The 19,691-nt window shown below is 41.7% G+C and overlaps 1 protein-coding gene across 1 annotated transcript; it reads right to left on the bottom strand.

Moving 5' to 3' along the window:
* Window positions 1-245: 245 nt before the first annotated feature.
* Window positions 246-18,254, bottom strand: LOC134664359 (ubiquitin carboxyl-terminal hydrolase 1). Its single transcript, XM_063520940.1, has 12 exons — window positions 18,123-18,254; window positions 17,731-17,997; window positions 16,798-16,975; window positions 15,857-16,064; window positions 14,876-15,026; window positions 14,237-14,351; window positions 13,626-13,810; window positions 13,206-13,369; window positions 12,686-12,777; window positions 12,154-12,264; window positions 11,633-11,826; window positions 246-8,058 (listed from the first exon to the last, which is right to left on the bottom strand). Exons 2-12 carry the CDS (start codon window positions 17,984-17,986, stop codon window positions 7,889-7,891), a joined length of 1,824 nt encoding a protein of 607 aa, XP_063377010.1. The 5' UTR covers window positions 17,987-17,997; window positions 18,123-18,254; the 3' UTR covers window positions 246-7,888.
* Window positions 18,255-19,691: the final 1,437 nt, after the last annotated feature.

The raw sequence follows: 19,691 nt of genomic DNA, 5'->3' as shown, positions 1-19,691 counted from the left end.
TAATATATCCACCACAGCCGATCAGTTCAGAGGGAATTTTGCTTTTGATGTCGATCCGATGCCCCATTAGCGGCGGCGGCCTGTAGTTTTCTCAATTTAATCAATTAATGTTTCGACATGCTGATATGCGTGGTCTTAAATATGTAATAATATGAAATAGATGTTTGATTGACTTTTGTCACCTTCCATTTTTCACACTTATTCATCAGAAGGTATTTTTTTAAAGAAAACAAAAATTCTCAATTATTGTTTTTTTATTTCCAAATCCAATTTACAATAAAAATCAATTAAAATAACATATTGTTCGATACTAAATAAACAGTAATTACAGCTACTGACAAGAATATCACCTTTCTGAAAATATTTGAATGGCATGAGCAACATATTTGTAGCGTTTTGTAATATTAATACATTATAAAGGGAGCTTTAGCTGCCTTATACATAACCATCAAAGTATATAGACAATAGAAAACTTGTTTACTTGGACAATCTCATATCATTATAAAATGTGATGTCTACATAGGAAACAAATGTAATAGCCCATGTTCATCTCTATCACTCCCTGTCAAGCGACAAACTGACAGAGATGGAGATAGACGAATAATAAATAATGGATTTCCCGAGTACTTTCAAATTCAATTCAATATGTTTAATGTCAAAAAACACATGTCAAAATTACTAATGAAGTACCTAAATCTAAAATGTGTAGGTAATTTGTGAAAATTTTAATTTAGATTAGATAAAACATCTAAATGGGTCCGAATTGCACCTTGGTGTTGGTAAAACGTTTAGATTAAATTTTAGTAGACTATCACAAATTATAGGTACGTTATTTTAACACATATACAATAAAGTACATTCAAATTAAAATCAGGTACCTACTAGAATCAGAAAAAAATCAAAATTCTAGTGAAAAAGGTTCTACATAGGTACACTCTGGCGTCTCTGGCAAACCAACCTTGTCAGTAGAAAAAAGCGCGCAATTCAAATTTGTTATGGGCGGACAACCCGTCGCGCCTACATTTTTCAATTTGCCCCCTTTTTCTCCTGACGGAAATGGCTTGCCAAGCTAAACTCGAGAAATTTTACATTGTCTATGACGCGTGCAAAATTCACTCGTGTAAAAGCAGCCTAATGGGAATGTTCGAATTTTAAGACACGAGATTGGTAGCAAACAGAAATAATTCATCCTTAAACCTAGTTACCATGAACCTGACTGCAGTTCTGCAAGAACGAGAGGCAGTTATATTGCTTTCTTCCTCTAGTACCTACATTAGGCATTTGTACGCATAGAACTGCAAGCAGACACATGATACTAATTTTCATTCACCGAAGTATAGTAAAAAAATAAGAATATTATCTAGCATACTTAAATGATAGCAAATTCTTTATATAAACAAAGATTGATTAAAAAAAGCTCACAGCTTAGTACAAATTTTGTACCTGCTCCTAAATAATAGATATGATACAACATGGTACAACTTAGGATAAAAAACTATATAGTTCATGCATTTCCTCGTAACAATAAGAGGGGTTCTATTCAGTTATCTCTTTTAACACCATTTAAGGATCTTTGATACAAACAAGCGGCCTAAAAATATAATGTAGACGTTATGGATATTAGGTTAAGGTAGAAATTTGAATGGAATATAAACATCTTTTGTCTCTTTGCACATGGAATCAAAAATATACGAGTGCGCTTTGAATGAAACTTGGAATATTGTATTATAATACTGTTTTTTAGTTTAATACTCATACATTAATTTTGTATGGATATCATGATAATGGTGTTCTAATTATTATTATCACTGGATATTTGTAAGGTCCCATAGAGGTTTATGAGTTATTTCAACTTCATTCGGTTAAAATTACGAATATAACCGCCAACTGTAACCCGAATACGTGTCGTTCCACGCGAAAGGGGCCCTTGGCTAACTGACGATTACAAATATTACAATGTTATTAAAACAAAGCTTGAAAAATGCGACTAATGAGTCGCGCTAGTACCTTTCCATGGAACGATACATAAATGGCACTATCATTCAAATAAACTAGATATTCCTACAAGCACTACAGGAAACTTAACCCATAATAATAGTTTCTATTCATTAAAAGTATACAAAGATGTCAAATAAAAATGACTTTCAAGAACTCGTAAGCGAGTTAGTGAAGCAAAACACATGTCAGAATGATTCAATATACCTAATATTTTTTCTGGAAAAAAATTGCTATCGTTAATATTTCCGAAAAAAAATTGTGTTACAAATTATAATGCGTGACTTGCCGAGAGGCGCTACCACAGACAAAACATCCTCCAGACTGAGCATAGTCGGGCTACCTCCTCTGCCACGCATATGGTAATTTTACTCCATGTTCGAGTCGAAAGTGTCCTTGTCTTTGAACGGACCAATCATGGCACGGGACTTCGCACACCTCGTCCCGCGCACCCTCGCATTTTTGGCATCATCGGTTGCTTGAAATAATTGTTCTAAACTCGGTCTAGAGGATTCCTAGTCTATGTAGGTACCTGTTCGCAAATTTCCAGGAGATTCCCCTCAGCAGTTTTGGATATAGATGTTACGCCAAGCGCGCACCACGATTTTAATTTTTGCGACACGATTTTAGAATCGCGCTGTAATTTATCGCAGAAAATTCAGTGCGCGCACTGCGATGAAAAAGTCGACGATTTGTTCATTCTCGACATGGATGTCGTACCAGTTGCTTGTCGTGAAACAATATGCAATCGCTGTATGACTGAGTATTTATACCACAAAGGTGATCTCCTTCTATTTCTATAATTAAACGGTCAACATCTAGCGTCTCATCTTGTAACTCCATTGGAGAACCAGGTTCCGATATGTTGACGCTTGGAGAGCGAAATGCCGACTGAGGTCCAGGCTGCGATTTTATTATCGCAGTGCGCGCGGGGCCATACAGCTTCGTATGCTGCAATTCACTTTGCGACAATCGCGTCGCGCGCTGTCGCGGAAAAATGTAACAAATCACAATTTTAAAATCGCTGCGATTTTTTTGTCGCATATGCGCGCACCGCCATATAAACCCATACGTTACATTTCTGCGACTAAATTATCGCGCGACAAAAAATCGTGGTGCGCGCTTGGCTTAACTTGGCACGGGTTACACGCTTACGCAGTCACCAAAAATTAGATGTTAGCGGCATCTGGGAATTTGCGGATATGTATGGCCAGGGGAATGATATTTTTGAGGAACGACCCTGCTATCTGTTAGTATCAGGGGTATATAAATTATGCATATTAACTATCCCACTCAATAAGGGGCAGCTGTCATCTTTTCGCCAAATGAATATTCAGTGTGTATATTGGAAATATAGAAATGGGCATATCAAACAATTTGGGTCCACTGCATTATAACTTGTAATACAAGGGCACCAGAATGGCGTAATATCACTTCTGATCTTAATAATACACTGATTTTTAGAAATCATTTCAAATATCCTGGTGAAACTTATTTAGATAAACAATACGCGTCAAATTGAAGTTCATAGTCAACTTAGCTATTCATATTTGTGACCGTAAAACTGATAATGCCACAAAAATGATTACAAATGGTTAAAAAAGCAGTCATATTTTAGCAAGCATGCGATACATCGTTGTAGTCTTCATATAAATATCGTAAACTAATCTGTGCGCAATAATTGTGACATAAGAGTAATATTTTTAACAATTTTTATATTTCTTGTATTGCATCCAAATATATTGATATAGTTATTTGCATATATAACGCTTCCTGGCTGCTAGAATGGAATATATTTACCGATTTAATATTAATTTGGGATAATAAGTTAAAAAGGGATGTTTTTATAACCCGAACTTGGCAATGGAGAAAAAAAAAGTGGTCCTTAGATCGGGTGTGAGTTGAATATTACAGGGTCTGACACTAAAACAGAGCGCAGCCAAGCAGCGGTTTCTTAAAATTCATATAGCTCTTGCATTCACTATGAACTGGATACATATTCTGTGTGATATATCACAAAAATGGTTATAAGTACATGTTCTGCTTTCATGTTTTATAATTAATTTATCGTGTAATACTTACTGTTTTTATATTCGGATAAAAAAACCTTATAGTCCTATTAGTTTTGACGTAGAGCTTTAAAATTTAAATTATAACGAAACTAAGAACATGATAACTATTTTGTGATATAAAACTTGACAGAAAAAGGTAAATTCTTTAGGTTTGGTTCTTCGCCTTATTAATTATTTAAATTCTTCATTACATTTTTAAAATACATGTTAAATGTCAAATTTTGCATATAAATCAAGCGAATATAATTAAACTTCTTTATTTAGTCCCGATTTTGCCTTGACTTTAGATCATACAGAACGAGAGATATTTAAGCCTCCGCAAAGTTCAACTGTTATATTTTAGTGACTTTATCGTGTTTTACGAGTCGTAATAATGAATAAACATTTTATGTTTTACATGATGATGATGATGATGCATTCCTGTTATCCCTCATTAGGGACAAAGGGCTCGCAGAAGAATCCTCCATTTGTTACGATCTTGAGCGGCTACTTCCAGCCGCAGCGGCAGTTTTACATGTTAGTAGTTGTAAAACATAAAATGAGTGGTGAGACTGCAGTGAAACATATGAAACAGTAATTCATAATGGAAATTGCTAATCTTTCTGTTCTGTATGCTAAAATTCAGTAATTATATTTGATGAAGCGTCAAAATGCATACCGACACAAAATTTAATATTTAAAGCTAACATAGCTTTGCAATTATGATTACACGTTTGTAATATGTTTACCAACATATTTATTTTTTGATCAATCATTGTGTATGCAAGACCTGTTCAACAATATAGTATTAAGGAAGGAAATAGGCCGATTTTTCAGACATAATATCACTAACAATCGTTATCAACTCTTTCACCGCCATGCGACATTTGTTTTAATAGTTATTATGGTTACATGTAAAAAGTACCAATGTCAATGAGGCATATTGCCTTAAATATTTTAACCAAATGAAATAACAGATGATGGTAGAATTTAACTTTTATCCTTACGAGTATTGCTACTCATCTTAATCAAAACCTCACGAGGCTCCTTTTGGCGGAGAACGTCACATTTTTTTATAGTACTTTTGGCGGTGAAAAAGTTAACTTTATAATAGGAATCATCTAACTGTTTAAAAATATGTCTGCCTGAACTATTATACGCCGCCAAGAACAAAGTCGTCTTAGTACAGTCGACGTCAAAGATATGTTTACACTTTTGCACCTTACTCCTTTGTAATAAGGCGAAAAGTGTAAACATATCTTTGACGTCGAATGTACTATAACGTGAACAACACTTGGTTCGAAGCATATTTGAAAGTACACAACTGTACAGATGTAGTTCATAATTATTTTCCATCGTGTTTTCACGGAAACGTACAAACGTGTCTTGCTGTTTCAGTCAGTCTCCATACATAGAGTACTGAGGTTGACTGAAGTAGCATGACAAATACGATGGAAAATAATTATGCACTACATGTGTAAATATACTTTAGGCCCGAATCCACCGAACACTAAGATCAATGTGGAAAACCTAGTTTATAAAATTTAATGTCGGGAAGACCGTCATACGGCGAGAAATCTCGTATTTGTATACGCTCAGACACCGTCAGAAAGAGGTTCACGCCTCTCCTACCGTCTTTCAAAAGTGGAGTAGGTATCTATCGTCCTGAGACTAAATGTACATTATAATGTACATATTCTTGCACGCTAATTTGAATCTTTCATGAAACAAATAAAGTAGCATTTCTTTTGATTCATTGCTTTTTAAAACAAACAAAATCCGTTCTAATTTAAATTCATAAGGTTCAAATTAAAATATTTAAAACTTTATATGGTGAGTCTTAGGAGGCTTGTGTACAAACGCACGAGTTAAAAGCGACGAAAGCGCTTGTAGACGGTCTTCCTTTACATATAATTCCCCACAATGACCTTATACATAATTTCATATGTTATCATTTGCTTTAAAGATTAAAATAAGAATCAAGTGAAAAATAAAAACTGGGTCACGGCGCCACTTTGCGAGCTGTGAGATAGGTAAGAGGTCAAAGTGACAAACAAATACATTGGACCTTGCCCAAGTGACGCCGTTATTGATGAATGCATCTTTAGAGACAGTTTTTATGAATCACGTGTCTCTGATAAAAATGACTAAAGACAATGGTTAAAGGCACACCGGGTGCGTGTGCGTAGACGTACACATGAACGTTGTAATATACAAATCCTTATCAAAGATGGCACACCGCTTGCGTGACGTGTGCGTGCACGGCTCTATTTCAGCGCACGCGCACGTGCACGTCTAGGCACCGGCACCCGGTGTGTTCAGGCCTTTAAACCAAAAAAATAGTTTAAATTGATAATTATATGAAATTATGTGGTTGGTGACCCCAAATTTGCGTTAGCTAACTATACTATTATAAACTCTATGAAGATACAGTATACAATGGAAGGTATATCCGAAATCTGTTTCGAGTCCATATTGTCGAGTGAAAATAGTGAGATGCTTTTATAATATACACTTTACAATATACTTTGATCGTTTTCTATAATATCTTATATTTCAGCTACATAATATCACGGCTGACAGTTATTATCTGTCTAGTCTAAATCGTCTTTTAAAGCATCTAAATAATATTTGAATGAACGAAATGTTGCCTTCACAATACTATAGCGTACTCTGATCAGATGCCTGTATCGCGAACATTCTAATACAAAGCTTCGAGCCTTATTGACCTTTCTACAGGGTGTCTCCCAGTCTCCTCTAACTTAGTTTGGGTTTCTATAGTTCGTTTTTTTAGCTTTAGAAAAAAGGTTAACAATATAGACGTGTTTTTTTATAAAAAAAAACACTTTTGAAAAATAAGTCACTGACAATATGTGACAAGTATGCATCATGTACGATTATTTACATTATTTCGCTTTCATAAGTAATAGTTACTGACTAGTCTTTTTCTAATGCTAAAAAAACGAACTATAAAAGAAACGTGGCGTATACAAGCTTATGCCATAGCAAACATACATATATGCTAAGCTTATTTCAGTGTACCCAACCATTTTTGTCCCTTCACCAATAAAGATAGTACAAACCCCTTTCAACTATTATGTTTTCAAACATTTACAGAAGAATATTTCCGCTTAATTTTACCTCTTTAGAATTACCACAAGTTTCAATACCTCTGCCTATGTACCTACTCATTGCTTTGTAGTAAAATGTTAAAAGCATTACTCACGATCGCGTATGTCATACGGAAAGGATGCAGCTGTGTAATAATAATATACATACATACATATTGTATGTCTTGTCAGTAACTAGAACTATAATAAAATAGAATATAGTTCAATGTAAAATTTGTACTAAGAAATTAGTAATGTACCAATAGTACCAATTGTTGTCATCAGAAAGTTAGCGCATTTGACTGGGATTTTTCAGAGAAAGACTAGCCTATTATTTTAAACCGATTTCATATTTCCAAAAGGAAGAGGTTCTGTTCTCAATTTGGTTGTATGTTTTTTTACTCGTAGTAAATCAGTGCGAGAAATTGTACTAATGTTCGACATTTCTACTTTTAAAGTTGATGTAATATTTTAGAGAACCCCAGCAGCAGTCGCAATCCCCTATATCCGACCCCGAAATTTCACTTCCCCTTCTGAATTTCTCGAGTAATGCAATTCTCAACAGTTTTATCGTCTTGACGAGAGCACTACGGGGCCCTCAGATAATATTGGCCGTATTTTAATTCTATTACAGCTCAACTTCCTACTACATAGCTGCTTCCTTGAGCGCACGGACCGTGAGTATGGCACAGCGATTAGGCCACCTACACTCTAAACCTTTCACCCTCTTCACTAGCCGTCTTCGCTCTTGACGTAGAAGAGCAGGTATGGCGTGGCGGCGGAGCGCACCTTGGGCTCGGCGGAGAGCAGGTCGTGGAAGTCCTGGTTGGAGATGGGCTTCACCTGCTCGTCGTCGCACGCCAGCCACGAGGCCTCGGGCCGCGGCCGGGGCACGCAGCACTCTGGGGAATTAAACAATGCGATGTCATAAAATATAGTTGGTCAAACCAATTTGTCAGTCAGTAACAACGAGGAAAATTATACTTATCCTTTTCTTTTGGGTGCTAGTACTCACTATGACAAGAGTGCACGACTGATAAGAAGACTAGTGTAAGACAAAGATAGTATGATTCTCTCTGTCTATGATTGAAATGAGACAGTCCTTTGACAAATTATATGTGTGAGTTTAGGTTGGGTATGGACGAAGTACAAGGTAGAGTAGCTGAAAAAGTAAATGTTGAAACCGGAAAGGGTTTCCGGTGTATTCAACATTAAATTTGAAATAGATTAATATTAGTCAATGGATTTTTAAATTGTTATATAACATGGAAATGTAATTTTTTTGAACGGTTACAAGTTATTATTTTTATTTTATTTATTTTATTGGTGTTCAACTCTTGCGGGCTTACAGGTGACCTCAAAACACTCACAAGATAATACAACATAAAAATTATGATTCAACAAAAATAATAGTGAGAATGTTTCCGGTAATATATATGAAGGTTTAGGGACGTAGCGATAATATTACATCCGTGAGGTGACTACTAAGAACAGAGGAACCTGTAGTCTATCTTGTGGACACAATACTATCACGGTTCTCCTGTGCTAAGCCGGATAGTGTTTATTAAAAACCGGGCAAGTGCGAGTCGGACTCGCGCACGAAGGGTTCCGTACCATAATGCAAAAATAAAAACAAAAAAAACGCAAAAAAAAAAACGGTCACCCATCCAAGTACTGACCCTCCCGACGTTGCTTAACTTTGGTCAAAAATCACGTTTGTTGTATGGGAGCCCCATTTAAATCTTTATTTTATTCTGTTTTTAGTATTTGTTGTTATAGCGGCAACAGAAATACATCATCACGGTTCGTGAGATACAGCCTGGTGACAGACGGACGGACGGACGGACGGACAGCGAAGTCTTAGTAATAGGGTCCCGTTTTACCCTTTGGGTACGGAACCCTAAAAATTCATTGGTTAAGTGTGTTTCGGGTATGCACTGGAAAGGAGCAGCCTAATGTCACACCCCGGACACTGGCGATCAAATGTATGAAACAAACGCGTTCCTACGCACACAGTCTAATCTCGTGTAGGTGAACGCGTACCATGCTTGTGTGAGTGAGATAAGACGTGCGAGGGTTCTCGCCAGTTTGTTGTCAAGTTCGATGACCTCAATGGCTCAAATGCCTCAATGATGAAATGACTCAAAACTCATTGTGCGAATTAGGAAGAAATAAGAATCGTATTATGTTGTAAGGTGGGTATCTAAGCTCAATTTATACAATAGTTTCCTGAGTAGCGAAAGTAACGAAAATTTTGTAAGGAAATTCAGGCCACCAACATATTACGTAAGTTGTAAACATGATTTTTTGTTTATATAGATATTGTATTGGTTTCAGTGTGATCTGATAGGTTTTGTAAATATTTGTTTAATATTTGAATTTTTTACGTGGTCTCCGCTTTGCGCACCGCGTCGTCGCGTCCTTGCCAGCCGGTAACTGTGAGGTAATCGAGAGCGGGTGGGCGGCACTTTCAACGGGAGGCGGGGAGTGTCCATACTGTACGTTAGTACTCTTTATTATACTGTGCTAATGTGTAGTTACCTTTAGCGGCGCAGCCGGGTGTCTGCTGCCTGGGGCGGTGGAACAGCGTGCGCATGAAGGAGCTGGGCTGCGGCGGCGCGTCGCTGGTGCGGGAGCAGGCGTCGTCCCCCGCACCCCCCGTGTAGTTACCTTTAGCGGCGCAGCCGGGTGTCTGCTGCCTGGGGCGGTGGAACAGCGTGCGCATGAAGGAGCTGGGCTGCGGCGGCGCGTCGCTGGTGCGGGAGCAGGCGTCGTCCCCCGCACCCCCCGTGTAGTTACCTTTAGCGGTGCAGCCGGGTGTCTGCTGCCTGGGGCGGTGGAACAGCGTGCGCATGAAGGAGCTGGGCTGCGGCGGCGCGTCGCTGGTGCGGGAGCAGGCGTCGTCCCCCGCACCCCCCGTGTAGTTACCTTTAGCGGCGCAGCCGGGTGTCTGCTGCCTGGGGCGGTGGAACAGCGTGCGCATGAAGGAGCTGGGCTGCGGCGGCGCGTCGCTGGTGCGGGAGCAGGCGTCGTCCCCCGCACCCCCCGTGTAGTTACCTTTAGCGGCGCAGCCGGGTGTCTGCTGCCTGGGGCGGTGGAACAGCGTGCGCATGAAGGAGCTGGGCTGCGGCGGCGCGTCGCTGGTGCGGGAGCAGGCGTCGTCCCCCGCACCCCCCGTGTAGTTACCTTTAGCGGCGCAGCCGGGTGTCTGCTGCCTGGGGCGGTGGAACAGCGTGCGCATGAAGGAGCTGGGCTGCGGCGGCGCGTCGCTGGTGCGGGAGCAGGCGTCGTCCCCCGCACCCCCCGTGTAGTTACCTTTAGCGGCGCAGCCGGGTGTCTGCTGCCTGGGGCGGTGGAACAGCGTGCGCATGAAGGAGCTGGGCTGCGGCGGCGCGTCGCTGGTGCGGGAGCAGGCGTCGTCCCCCGCACCCCCCGTGTAGTTACCTTTAGCGGCGCAGCCGGGTGTCTGCTGCCTGGGGCGGTGGAACAGCGTGCGCATGAAGGAGCTGGGCTGCGGCGGCGCGTCGCTGGTGCGGGAGCAGGCGTCGTCCCCCGCACCCCCCGTGTAGTTACCTTTAGCGGCGCAGCCGGGTGTCTGCTGCCTGGGGCGGTGGAACAGCGTGCGCATGAAGGAGCTGGGCTGCGGCGGCGCGTCGCTGGTGCGGGAGCAGGCGTCGTCCCCCGCACCCCCCGTGTAGTTACCTTTAGCGGCGCAGCCGGGTGTCTGCTGCCTGGGGCGGTGGAACAGCGTGCGCATGAAGGAGCTGGGCTGCGGCGGCGCGTCGCTGGTGCGGGAGCAGGCGTCGTCCCCCGCACCCCCCGTGTAGTTACCTTTAGCGGCGCAGCCGGGTGTCTGCTGCCTGGGGCGGTGGAACAGCGTGCGCATGAAGGAGCTGGGCTGCGGCGGCGCGTCGCTGGTGCGGGAGCAGGCGTCGTCCCCCGCACCCCCCGTGTAGTTACCTTTAGCGGCGCAGCCGGGTGTCTGCTGCCTGGGGCGGTGGAACAGCGTGCGCATGAAGGAGCTGGGCTGCGGCGGCGCGTCGCTGGTGCGGGAGCAGGCGTCGTCCCCCGCACCCCCCGTGTAGTTACCTTTAGCGGCGCAGCCGGGTGTCTGCTGCCTGGGGCGGTGGAACAGCGTGCGCATGAAGGAGCTGGGCTGCGGCGGCGCGTCGCTGGTGCGGGAGCAGGCGTCGTCCCCCGCACCCCCCGTGTAGTTACCTTTAGCGGTGCAGCCGGGTGTCTGCTGCCTGGGGCGGTGGAACAGCGCGCGCATGAAGGAGCTGGGCTGCGGCGGCGCGTCGCTGGTGCGGGAGCAGGCGTCGTCCCCCGCACCCCCCGTGTAGTTACCTTTAGCGGCGCAGCCGGGTGTCTGCTGCCTGGGGCGGTGGAACAGCGTGCGCATGAAGGAGCTGGGCTGCGGCGGCGCGTCGCTGGTGCGGGAGCAGGCGTCGTCCCCCGCACCCCCCGTGTAGTTACCTTTAGCGGCGCAGCCGGGTGTCTGCTGCCTGGGGCGGTGGAACAGCGTGCGCATGAAGGAGCTGGGCTGCGGCGGCGCGTCGCTGGTGCGGGAGCAGGCGTCGCCGGCGCCGCCCGCCTCGCGCGCGTACGCCACGTAGTGCCCGCCCGACAGCGACTGCCCCAGGTGCATGATCACCGCCCACAACACGTAGCTGCAATTACACACGAGTAACCTCACTAAAATGTAAAAAATAAACAATGATACATACAGCAGATCATTGCCAGTGACTTGATGAACCACTAATACTGGTAGTGCACCGCGATAGACAGCCGCGATATATATACATTTTGATCCCCTCAACATCCCAACCGATACTCTTCATGTTCTAATTTAAAAAAATATGTGCAATAAATCTCATAAATATTTACATGATACTCAAGATATCATGTAACAGACTTGAAAGCACACTCTTAGTTATCAATAAGACCTCGCTTCGCTATCAACAAAGAGAGATAATATATATTACTAAAAAAGGTACCTGTGGTTAGGCGATTGATCCTGTGGCCGGTGCGCGCACACCTCACAGAAGCACGGCATCAGTAATGGCGTCGGCGCGTGCCGCGTGATCTTCTCCATGCCGCCGCTAAACCTATAATCAGTCGGCATTCAGTATTATTGCCATGGAAATGAACTAGAAACGCAAGACAAACTTTAAACTATTATTCTATGTTCGAGCTTTGCACCATGGCTTGCAAAACCCACAAAGCCTTATAAACCTTAAAACTAAAAAAAAAAACTAGACCTCACTGAGACAAGAGCGAGTGGTAAAAAAATATCGAATGATAAATGATAGCAAATACACATTGAGTATCAAAAGACTCATTGGTAAGGACCGGGGTTTGAACCGAAACCTGCCTTTAAGTCAGACCAGTGCCGTTTATCAAAAGCTTGTAACTTGTAATACAAGTGGAAGTCCCTAACAATAGCTGTCAAAAAGGGACTTCCACTTGTATTACAAGTTACAAGCTTTAGATAAACAGGGCACTGACCAAAATGAACTCAAATGATACCTTTTCAGTTGCAAAACTAGAATTCGAGGTAGTCGGGAGTACGCCACGCTGCGCCGCGCTTCGTTGTAGCGGAGGCAGCGTTCGCACCAATACTGGAAAATATAAACAAAACGATGTAAATAGGCACTCCACAGAGCAAACCGCCTCGCGGGGAAATTGCCGCGCGAAGGAGACGTGCCTCGCCCGTGGCATTGCGGCCGGCCGTGCGTCTGCCTCAGGTATGTCTACACAGCCCGAGCTGCTCAGCGTGCATGCGAGATGACTGAGATGGCTCATTTTGTGTGAACGTTATAATAAAATATTTTATCTCGCTAGTCACCAGAGGGATCAACAACAAGTCTCATCTTTCAAGCCTTCGCCAAAGCAGGTTAAGTTTACGACTTGCCGAATGACTATGATAGTAGTCACTGCCATACTTACAATTGAAAAATCAATCTACATTACTTAAACTAAATTACGGCACTGGCAAATTGCAGACCTTTATAAAGAGGGTGTAGATACTCGTAGGTACTGTAGATACCTTGTTCTGATCCCTTAGGTACTCGCTGGTGAGGCAGGCGGCCCGGAAGGGCTCGGAGTCGGGAGCATCCTCCTCGCCTACAGGCACACACAGCTCGAGGACTGCTTGCGCCTTCTCCGTTACCGCTTCGCACTCGAGGCACATTGTGCGGACTACCATCGTGCCTGCAAAAAATGTACACTTAAAAAAATATCGACAGGGTAATTATTATTGTTCCTAGTAATCTAATCATCAGACGTACTTCTAAATTCGCCGAATATAAAAGACCCATCCAGGTCTGTGGTCGGGCACGGCCGTGGAAGGCGCCTTATTTTCAGTAGGCGACTATGTCTTGTTGCAGTATTTGCGTTTTTTCCACAACTTGCACAGGTTGCCAAGTCCGAGCTTGCTGTTAAGACCTTACAGTCATATGGTATTTACCTTCAAAGTCGTCAGCAACGAAGTCCCACCCAGGCCTATGGTCGGGCTCGGCCGGAGAAGGCGCCCTGTCTTCAGTAGGAGAATGTCTTTTGTTTCCGTCCTTGCGTTTCTTCCACGACTTGCGAAGGTTGCCGAGCCCGGGCTTGCTGTCACCGTCAAGACTCGGTTGCCGACCGATGCCGTTGCTAGAAATATCACAAAAGCTGTTCATTATTTAAAATAATTTCATATTATGTAATGTGTTTCATGTGTTTTTTTTTCAGAGTCAACCACAAGGAACCTACTTTTATTCGTCAGCAATTTCCTCGCGAGATTGCTCGACCTGTGTGGACCCACCTTACCGGACATCATAAGACAGGATATAGCAAGTGCTGTTAGAATCCTGTCATGTCATGCATATGCTCGACGACAATAAGACAGCTAGACCGTTTTGGTTATCAAATTATCAACCAAAAGCAACAGAGTAACAACAACAGAGGGGCTACCGCGAAAACCGAAATTCGCAAATTGCGGGGATCTTTCTCTTTTACTCCAATGAAGGCGTAATTAGAGTGACAGAGAAAGATGCCCGCAATTTGCGACCCTCGATTGTCGCGGTTATAGCCCAGTACCTGTCCCCGTTCTCGGGCAAGTGTAACCGCGCGCGGTCGCTGAGCGCGCGGCACGTCTCGCGGATGTTGTCGAGAATGCACACCAGCAGCTCGTGGGCGTCTTGTTGCCGGTTGCCTGGAATTGACAAGGTTGTTAAATTATCATATTTTATGTTTATAGCCAAATTATGTTGCTTTTATATCAACCACCAAACGGCGTGAACTCATTTACACAGGTATATTATACAGAACTTGTTACTTGCGTCCTATACTCTCGCAACTGGCGCTTTTTAGTCGATTTTGAAAGGCCTGCCATTCTGTCAAAGTGCTCGCAAAGTATGTGCACCATAATGGATTAGTCCAGCGGTCGGCAACCTTTTAGTAGCCAAGGGCCACATAGTAGTTAACGAAGTTGACGCGGACCGCACTTTGGTAATATTTGTGACTTTTGCAGATGTCGTTCGTCAATATTACATACAAAATAGCTAGTGAGCTCGCGGGCCGCCTGTTGCGACCGCTGGATTAGTCTATAGATTTGTTTGGGTGCGTTAGTTTTGATTCATTTAAGAATTTGTCCTACGTTCTTTGACCCACGAATTGCTTTTGAATCATTTGCTTTCTGTACAACAGGTTTAGATGTGAGGTTGCTATTAGAGTTACCTTCGAAGGTGGGGTTGACGTCTCGTAGAGCAGCAAGGAAGGCGTCAGCTGCGAAGGGCTCGGGCGATGCATCTGACGAATTGCTGTTAAAACACTTGCTCTCCGCTGCCCGTAGGTTAAGGTAGGTCTCGTGCAGTTTCTCCGTTGCTATCTGTTGAGCAAGCAGAAGGTACGGTTAATTTTATACCATGATGGTGACAGTGACAGCCCAAAGGGTCGGTTGCACCAAACCGTTTGTCACCGTTAGTGTTCGCTGTATATGTATTTTATTGGTTGGGAAGTTTCATAGATCTCTGCTGCGTGATGTTGATCAGTCTGTTAACTGAGGTTGCTGCAAATGGCCCTATGCATATGATAAGACACAGAAGTAAATATAAATAATGGCACACTAATTTAAGAATTGTTATGAAATGTAGTTGGAAACAAAGTATGTTAAGTATATTCAGTTACCTTTTAACAATATTTGTGTATGATAGAGATAACAGAAATGTTTGTAAATGTGAAATAATGTTATTAGATCAATGTTTGATAACATAATGTATGTCAAAGTATAACATATTATCCTACATGTTTTCACAGACTAAGATAATATTGTACTTAAACAAAATTTTGGGGACAATTATCAAATTTTCTTGTGACACAAACTTTGTCACCAGGTGTCGCTTAGCAGGCAGTCCGTGCACGTATTTCTGAGAATGTTAGGGAGGAGAGCTTTTATTTGACACTAATTTTTATATGAAACTATAGAATATGATTAAACCAAAAATCAATTCAGCATTTTCAGAAAGTAGCTTCTGGAAATGGATTGGTGCAATGTCTTTACTAGACCTTCTGCCAAAAAATTTACACTAATGAAAGGTATGTCTGGTCTAAACACATTAATCTGCCCCATAAAAAAGATTGCAGCCTTGCTCTGGAGGTCAGGAAATCAGGTTATTTGGAAGGTAATTGGAGACCTGAAAAATAATCTACAATACTTACCCTTATTTTACTCTTCTCTGAACAGTTATCCGACTGTCCTAGCGAGAGCAGATCCTTGCTACTCCAGGACCGAGCACCGGACGAAGCTAGACCTGCCGCGCTTCTTCCGAGCGAGGAACTCTTCAGTCGTATGCTTCCGAGCTTCTGCTCCACACTGGCCAAGTCTGACACGAGATGGTGGAGGTTGTGGAGGAATCTTGGAGCATACCTGAAAAGTAAAGGGAGTTAGCATATTGAATCTACGAGAGATACATCCATTTTTCCAGTATTAGAGATATTCCCTTTAACTTACTAAAACATTGGAAGCAGCAATTAGTCAATATTGCAATTAAACATATTTGCATCAGATCATTTGTCGGATCTTATAGCAGTAATAGAAAATATACACTGTATGAAAACTGTCATCCTTTTCATAATCATAATAGCCTTTATTGCCAAAACTAAAACGGTATTACATTATATCTATAAACAAGTTAACTTAAAAACTAGCACATTTGATTGTCCGGATTAGTGGTTGGCGTGTCTTGTGACACATAGGCCTCTCCCAGCTGTTTCCATTCCTTTCTATTAGCGTCTTCTACTTTTGTTTTAGATCTTAATTCTTCTGCTTTTCAGTTCTATTTAATGTTTAGTGTTGGAGCTATTTCTTATAGGAGCTGGAAGGGATTGGTCCTAACCCCCACGGGGACCAGACGGATTGGGGGTTTATTGTGGATTTTCTTCATCCTTCATCCTTTTACAGTTAATTAAATACAGCTTATTGATAGAGAGACAAACATATGTACAGAAAGGCAGACAGTGAAAGCTTGTTCAGTTTAATACCAGATGGAAAAGGAGTTTTAAAATTTACCTAGGAATGACTTCTTTTTGACAAAAGTTGAAGTATTACTGACAGATTTTACTGGGATGGATCCTTTTCACTAATTCAGTCACCAACTTACCGCAAGGTATAGAGCACACTGTTAAGAAAGCAAGTGTTGCCGAGGTTAGACAGGGTGGCGATGGGTATCTTGCGCTGCGTCCCATACTGATTGTCATTGTGGTGGCCATTCAACATGGCAGTGCTTGCCACGGGCGCTTTCAGTATTATCAGCTCTGTTTCTGGTGCAGGTTTTAATACTGAAATAAAACAAAACACTAAAATGAGAAACCTATTTACAAGTTATTGATATGAGAACTTGTCTTATTTGTGATTTTCCATCCACTTGGCACACACAAAGGATGAAACCCTATTACCTTTTCTGAATACCAAAATCACATAATCTGACACCTGATTTACCCGAGTTTGAAGTTAAGCGGCTCAAGTTGTCATTTTATCCATTAAGGATTTACAGTACTATACTTCGTTTTTTTTAGCATTAGAAATTAGGTAAACAATCTTGATGTGTCTTTTAATTGAAAAACACATCTTAAAAATAAGTTACGGCAAATATGTAACAATTATGAATCTAATACGATCATTTATATTCTTCTGCTTTCATAAGTAATAGTTTTTTATTTTTAAAAAGTGTTTTTCAATAAAAAGACGTGTCAAGATCGCTTACCTTCTTGCAAGTTCTTTCTAATGCCAAAAAAACGAACTATAGTGACACAATATTACTTTACAATAAAAGTAGATTAACAGACACTGGCTTATACCAGCCCACTAATTTAACATATCATATGACTGGGTGAGTCATTTAGAAAGTCCTAGATCAAAAGTAAACAAGTAATATTGTATTACCAAATAAATTATAACTTTCAGTAGTTTCAGTATGACTCTTATATTCATCATTCATGAAAATGTAAACAGCATTAAATTCGGCGTTCTTAGACAAAAGGTACCTCGAGGTTTATGAAACTTTGTTTAGAACTCAAACCAAATGGAAACATACCTGGTAGTTTAGGTGATTCAGTAAGTGGCTTTAGCCTTTTAGCTGAACTCAAAGTATTGTTATAAGTGCCTTTAAATGGCCGCTTCGCCGGCCTGTTTTCCTTATTACCGTGATTTCCGAACTTGCCAGGCACAGATTTCTCTTTCGAATCTGCAAGTCGGTCTTCGTTGCTCAGATAAGTTGCATTTCTATTCAAGGACAGTGAAAACTTTGCTTTTTCGACTCCTTTTTTCGTTTCAACCAAGTTAACTGGCATCTTCAGGATACCTGTGAAGTAGTTACGAAATGGTAATATCAATTGAGCAAAATGCAGGGGCCACGACTTCGTAACTTTCCCGAGGCATGTCAAGGTTTTTTGCCGGAACCTCGGATTTTTCTACAAAACTACTTACATTAACGTTTTCATTAGGCGTATTGACTTACATTATATAGTAAGACAATATAGTTTTCTATTCAACTACCGAAATAAACAGAAATTTAGTAAAAATTAACCGCGAGCACCTCCGTTTGTAGCAGTCGGCCATATTGGATTATTTGATTGATGTCAGTGATAGTGATGTCCTATAGTAGAGTCATAGAGTAGAGTGCTATAAAGCCGGCTACACATCATAACAAGGCTTTTACAAACATTGCACAAATGGCATGCGATAGGATAGGATTGATGAATGCAGGCGATCGATCAAAATTCAAACGTCGCAATTAAATACAACTACGTTATTAAATGCTCTAAGGTTGCAACGCATGCGAATTATTAGATTTATTAGTGACGTTTGAAGAGGCCATTTAACGTCAGTCCATGAAAAGTCTGCAGCGGATTTGAAAGCCCACGCAGTGCACGTGTTATTTTAAACGTCAAATTTCTATGAAATTATGTCGTATAAATGATACTTGCACTGCGTGGGCTATCAAATCCGCTGCAGACTTTTCTTGGTCCCACTCTACCAAAGAATATAATACCATGATCAAAGAATATAAAGCCTCCTCCACACTCGTGCGCGAATCGCGGCGCGAAGCCGCGAACGCGAGTGTGGCGTCGATTTTCGCAGACAGCGAAATCGACTCCACACTCGCGTTCGCGGCTTCGCCCGCAATTCACGCGCATAGTCTGGAGGGGGCTTAATACTCACTAAGAGCCATTCACACTGTCTAAGCTGGGTTGGTAACCGTGTAGCACGGCCCTTTTTAATATGCTGGCCGGACCAAAATAGTGGTCCGGTACGCCAGTCTGTTAAAACTTTGATAGTGTTTGTGTTTACAGACGATCGCACTGGACCGTGATCTTGCTGAGAGCGAGAAAGAGATATTTTAACCACACCAAGCTTGGAGGAGTATCCTAATAATTATATACTGGGTCAAGCAGATTTTGTCAGTAGAAAAAGGCGGCAAAATTGAAAAATGTAGGCGCGAAAGGATATGATCCCATAGAAAAATTGAATTTTGCCATTTATATTTATTTATTTTATTTTATTTATAAATACTTATTATATACTTATTATACTCTTTGAGGAGCACCATAAGGTTGCGGTCCGGTGCGGTCACATAAAGTGTCTACCACTTTATGTGACTTTAATATTTGCTGCCTTTATCGCTGATCGCTGAGTATTCACTTCTTAGTTTGTTCGAGATGCACTGTGATTTAAAGTTATATTAAAACAAATATAATAATAAAATTATAAAGTTTGAATGGAAATGGAGCTGCATTTCCATAAGAACAATCAAATTAATATCGTGTCTTAACGTAACAGCTTTCGCAGACTTCTTTCAATGTCTTAAACTCTACCTACAGTAATTAAAAAGTAAAAAGATATTTTGCGCCCTAAATAGGTAGGCGGACTTTATGAATCATTTAGTGAACGATCTGCTCATTAAAATGGTATAAATTAATAATAATTGCTGAATCCAAACGCAAAAATATTCAAAGCCAGCAAAGGATTTTAATGTTAAATTAATTGCGAACAGTT

This window comes from Cydia fagiglandana, chromosome 5, assembly GCF_963556715.1.
Source record: "Cydia fagiglandana chromosome 5, ilCydFagi1.1, whole genome shotgun sequence".
NCBI classification, from domain to species: Eukaryota; Metazoa; Arthropoda; class Insecta; order Lepidoptera; family Tortricidae; genus Cydia; species Cydia fagiglandana.
The sequence above is the reverse complement of the archived record's forward strand: the minus strand, read 5'-3'. Positions and strand labels throughout refer to the sequence as shown.

Coding starts and splice junctions, on each gene's coding strand:
- LOC134664359 (XM_063520940.1), bottom strand. CDS start 17,986: ATGCCAGTTAACTTGGTTGAAACGAAAAAAGGAGTCGAAAAAGCAAAG. Junction 16,976..17,730: donor TGAATCACCTAAACTACCAG/GTATGTTTCCAT, acceptor GTTTTATTTCAG/TATTAAAACCTGCACCAGAA. Junction 11,827..12,153: donor GATCAATCGCCTAACCACAG/GTACCTTTTTTA, acceptor GTGTAATTGCAG/CTACGTGTTGTGGGCGGTGA.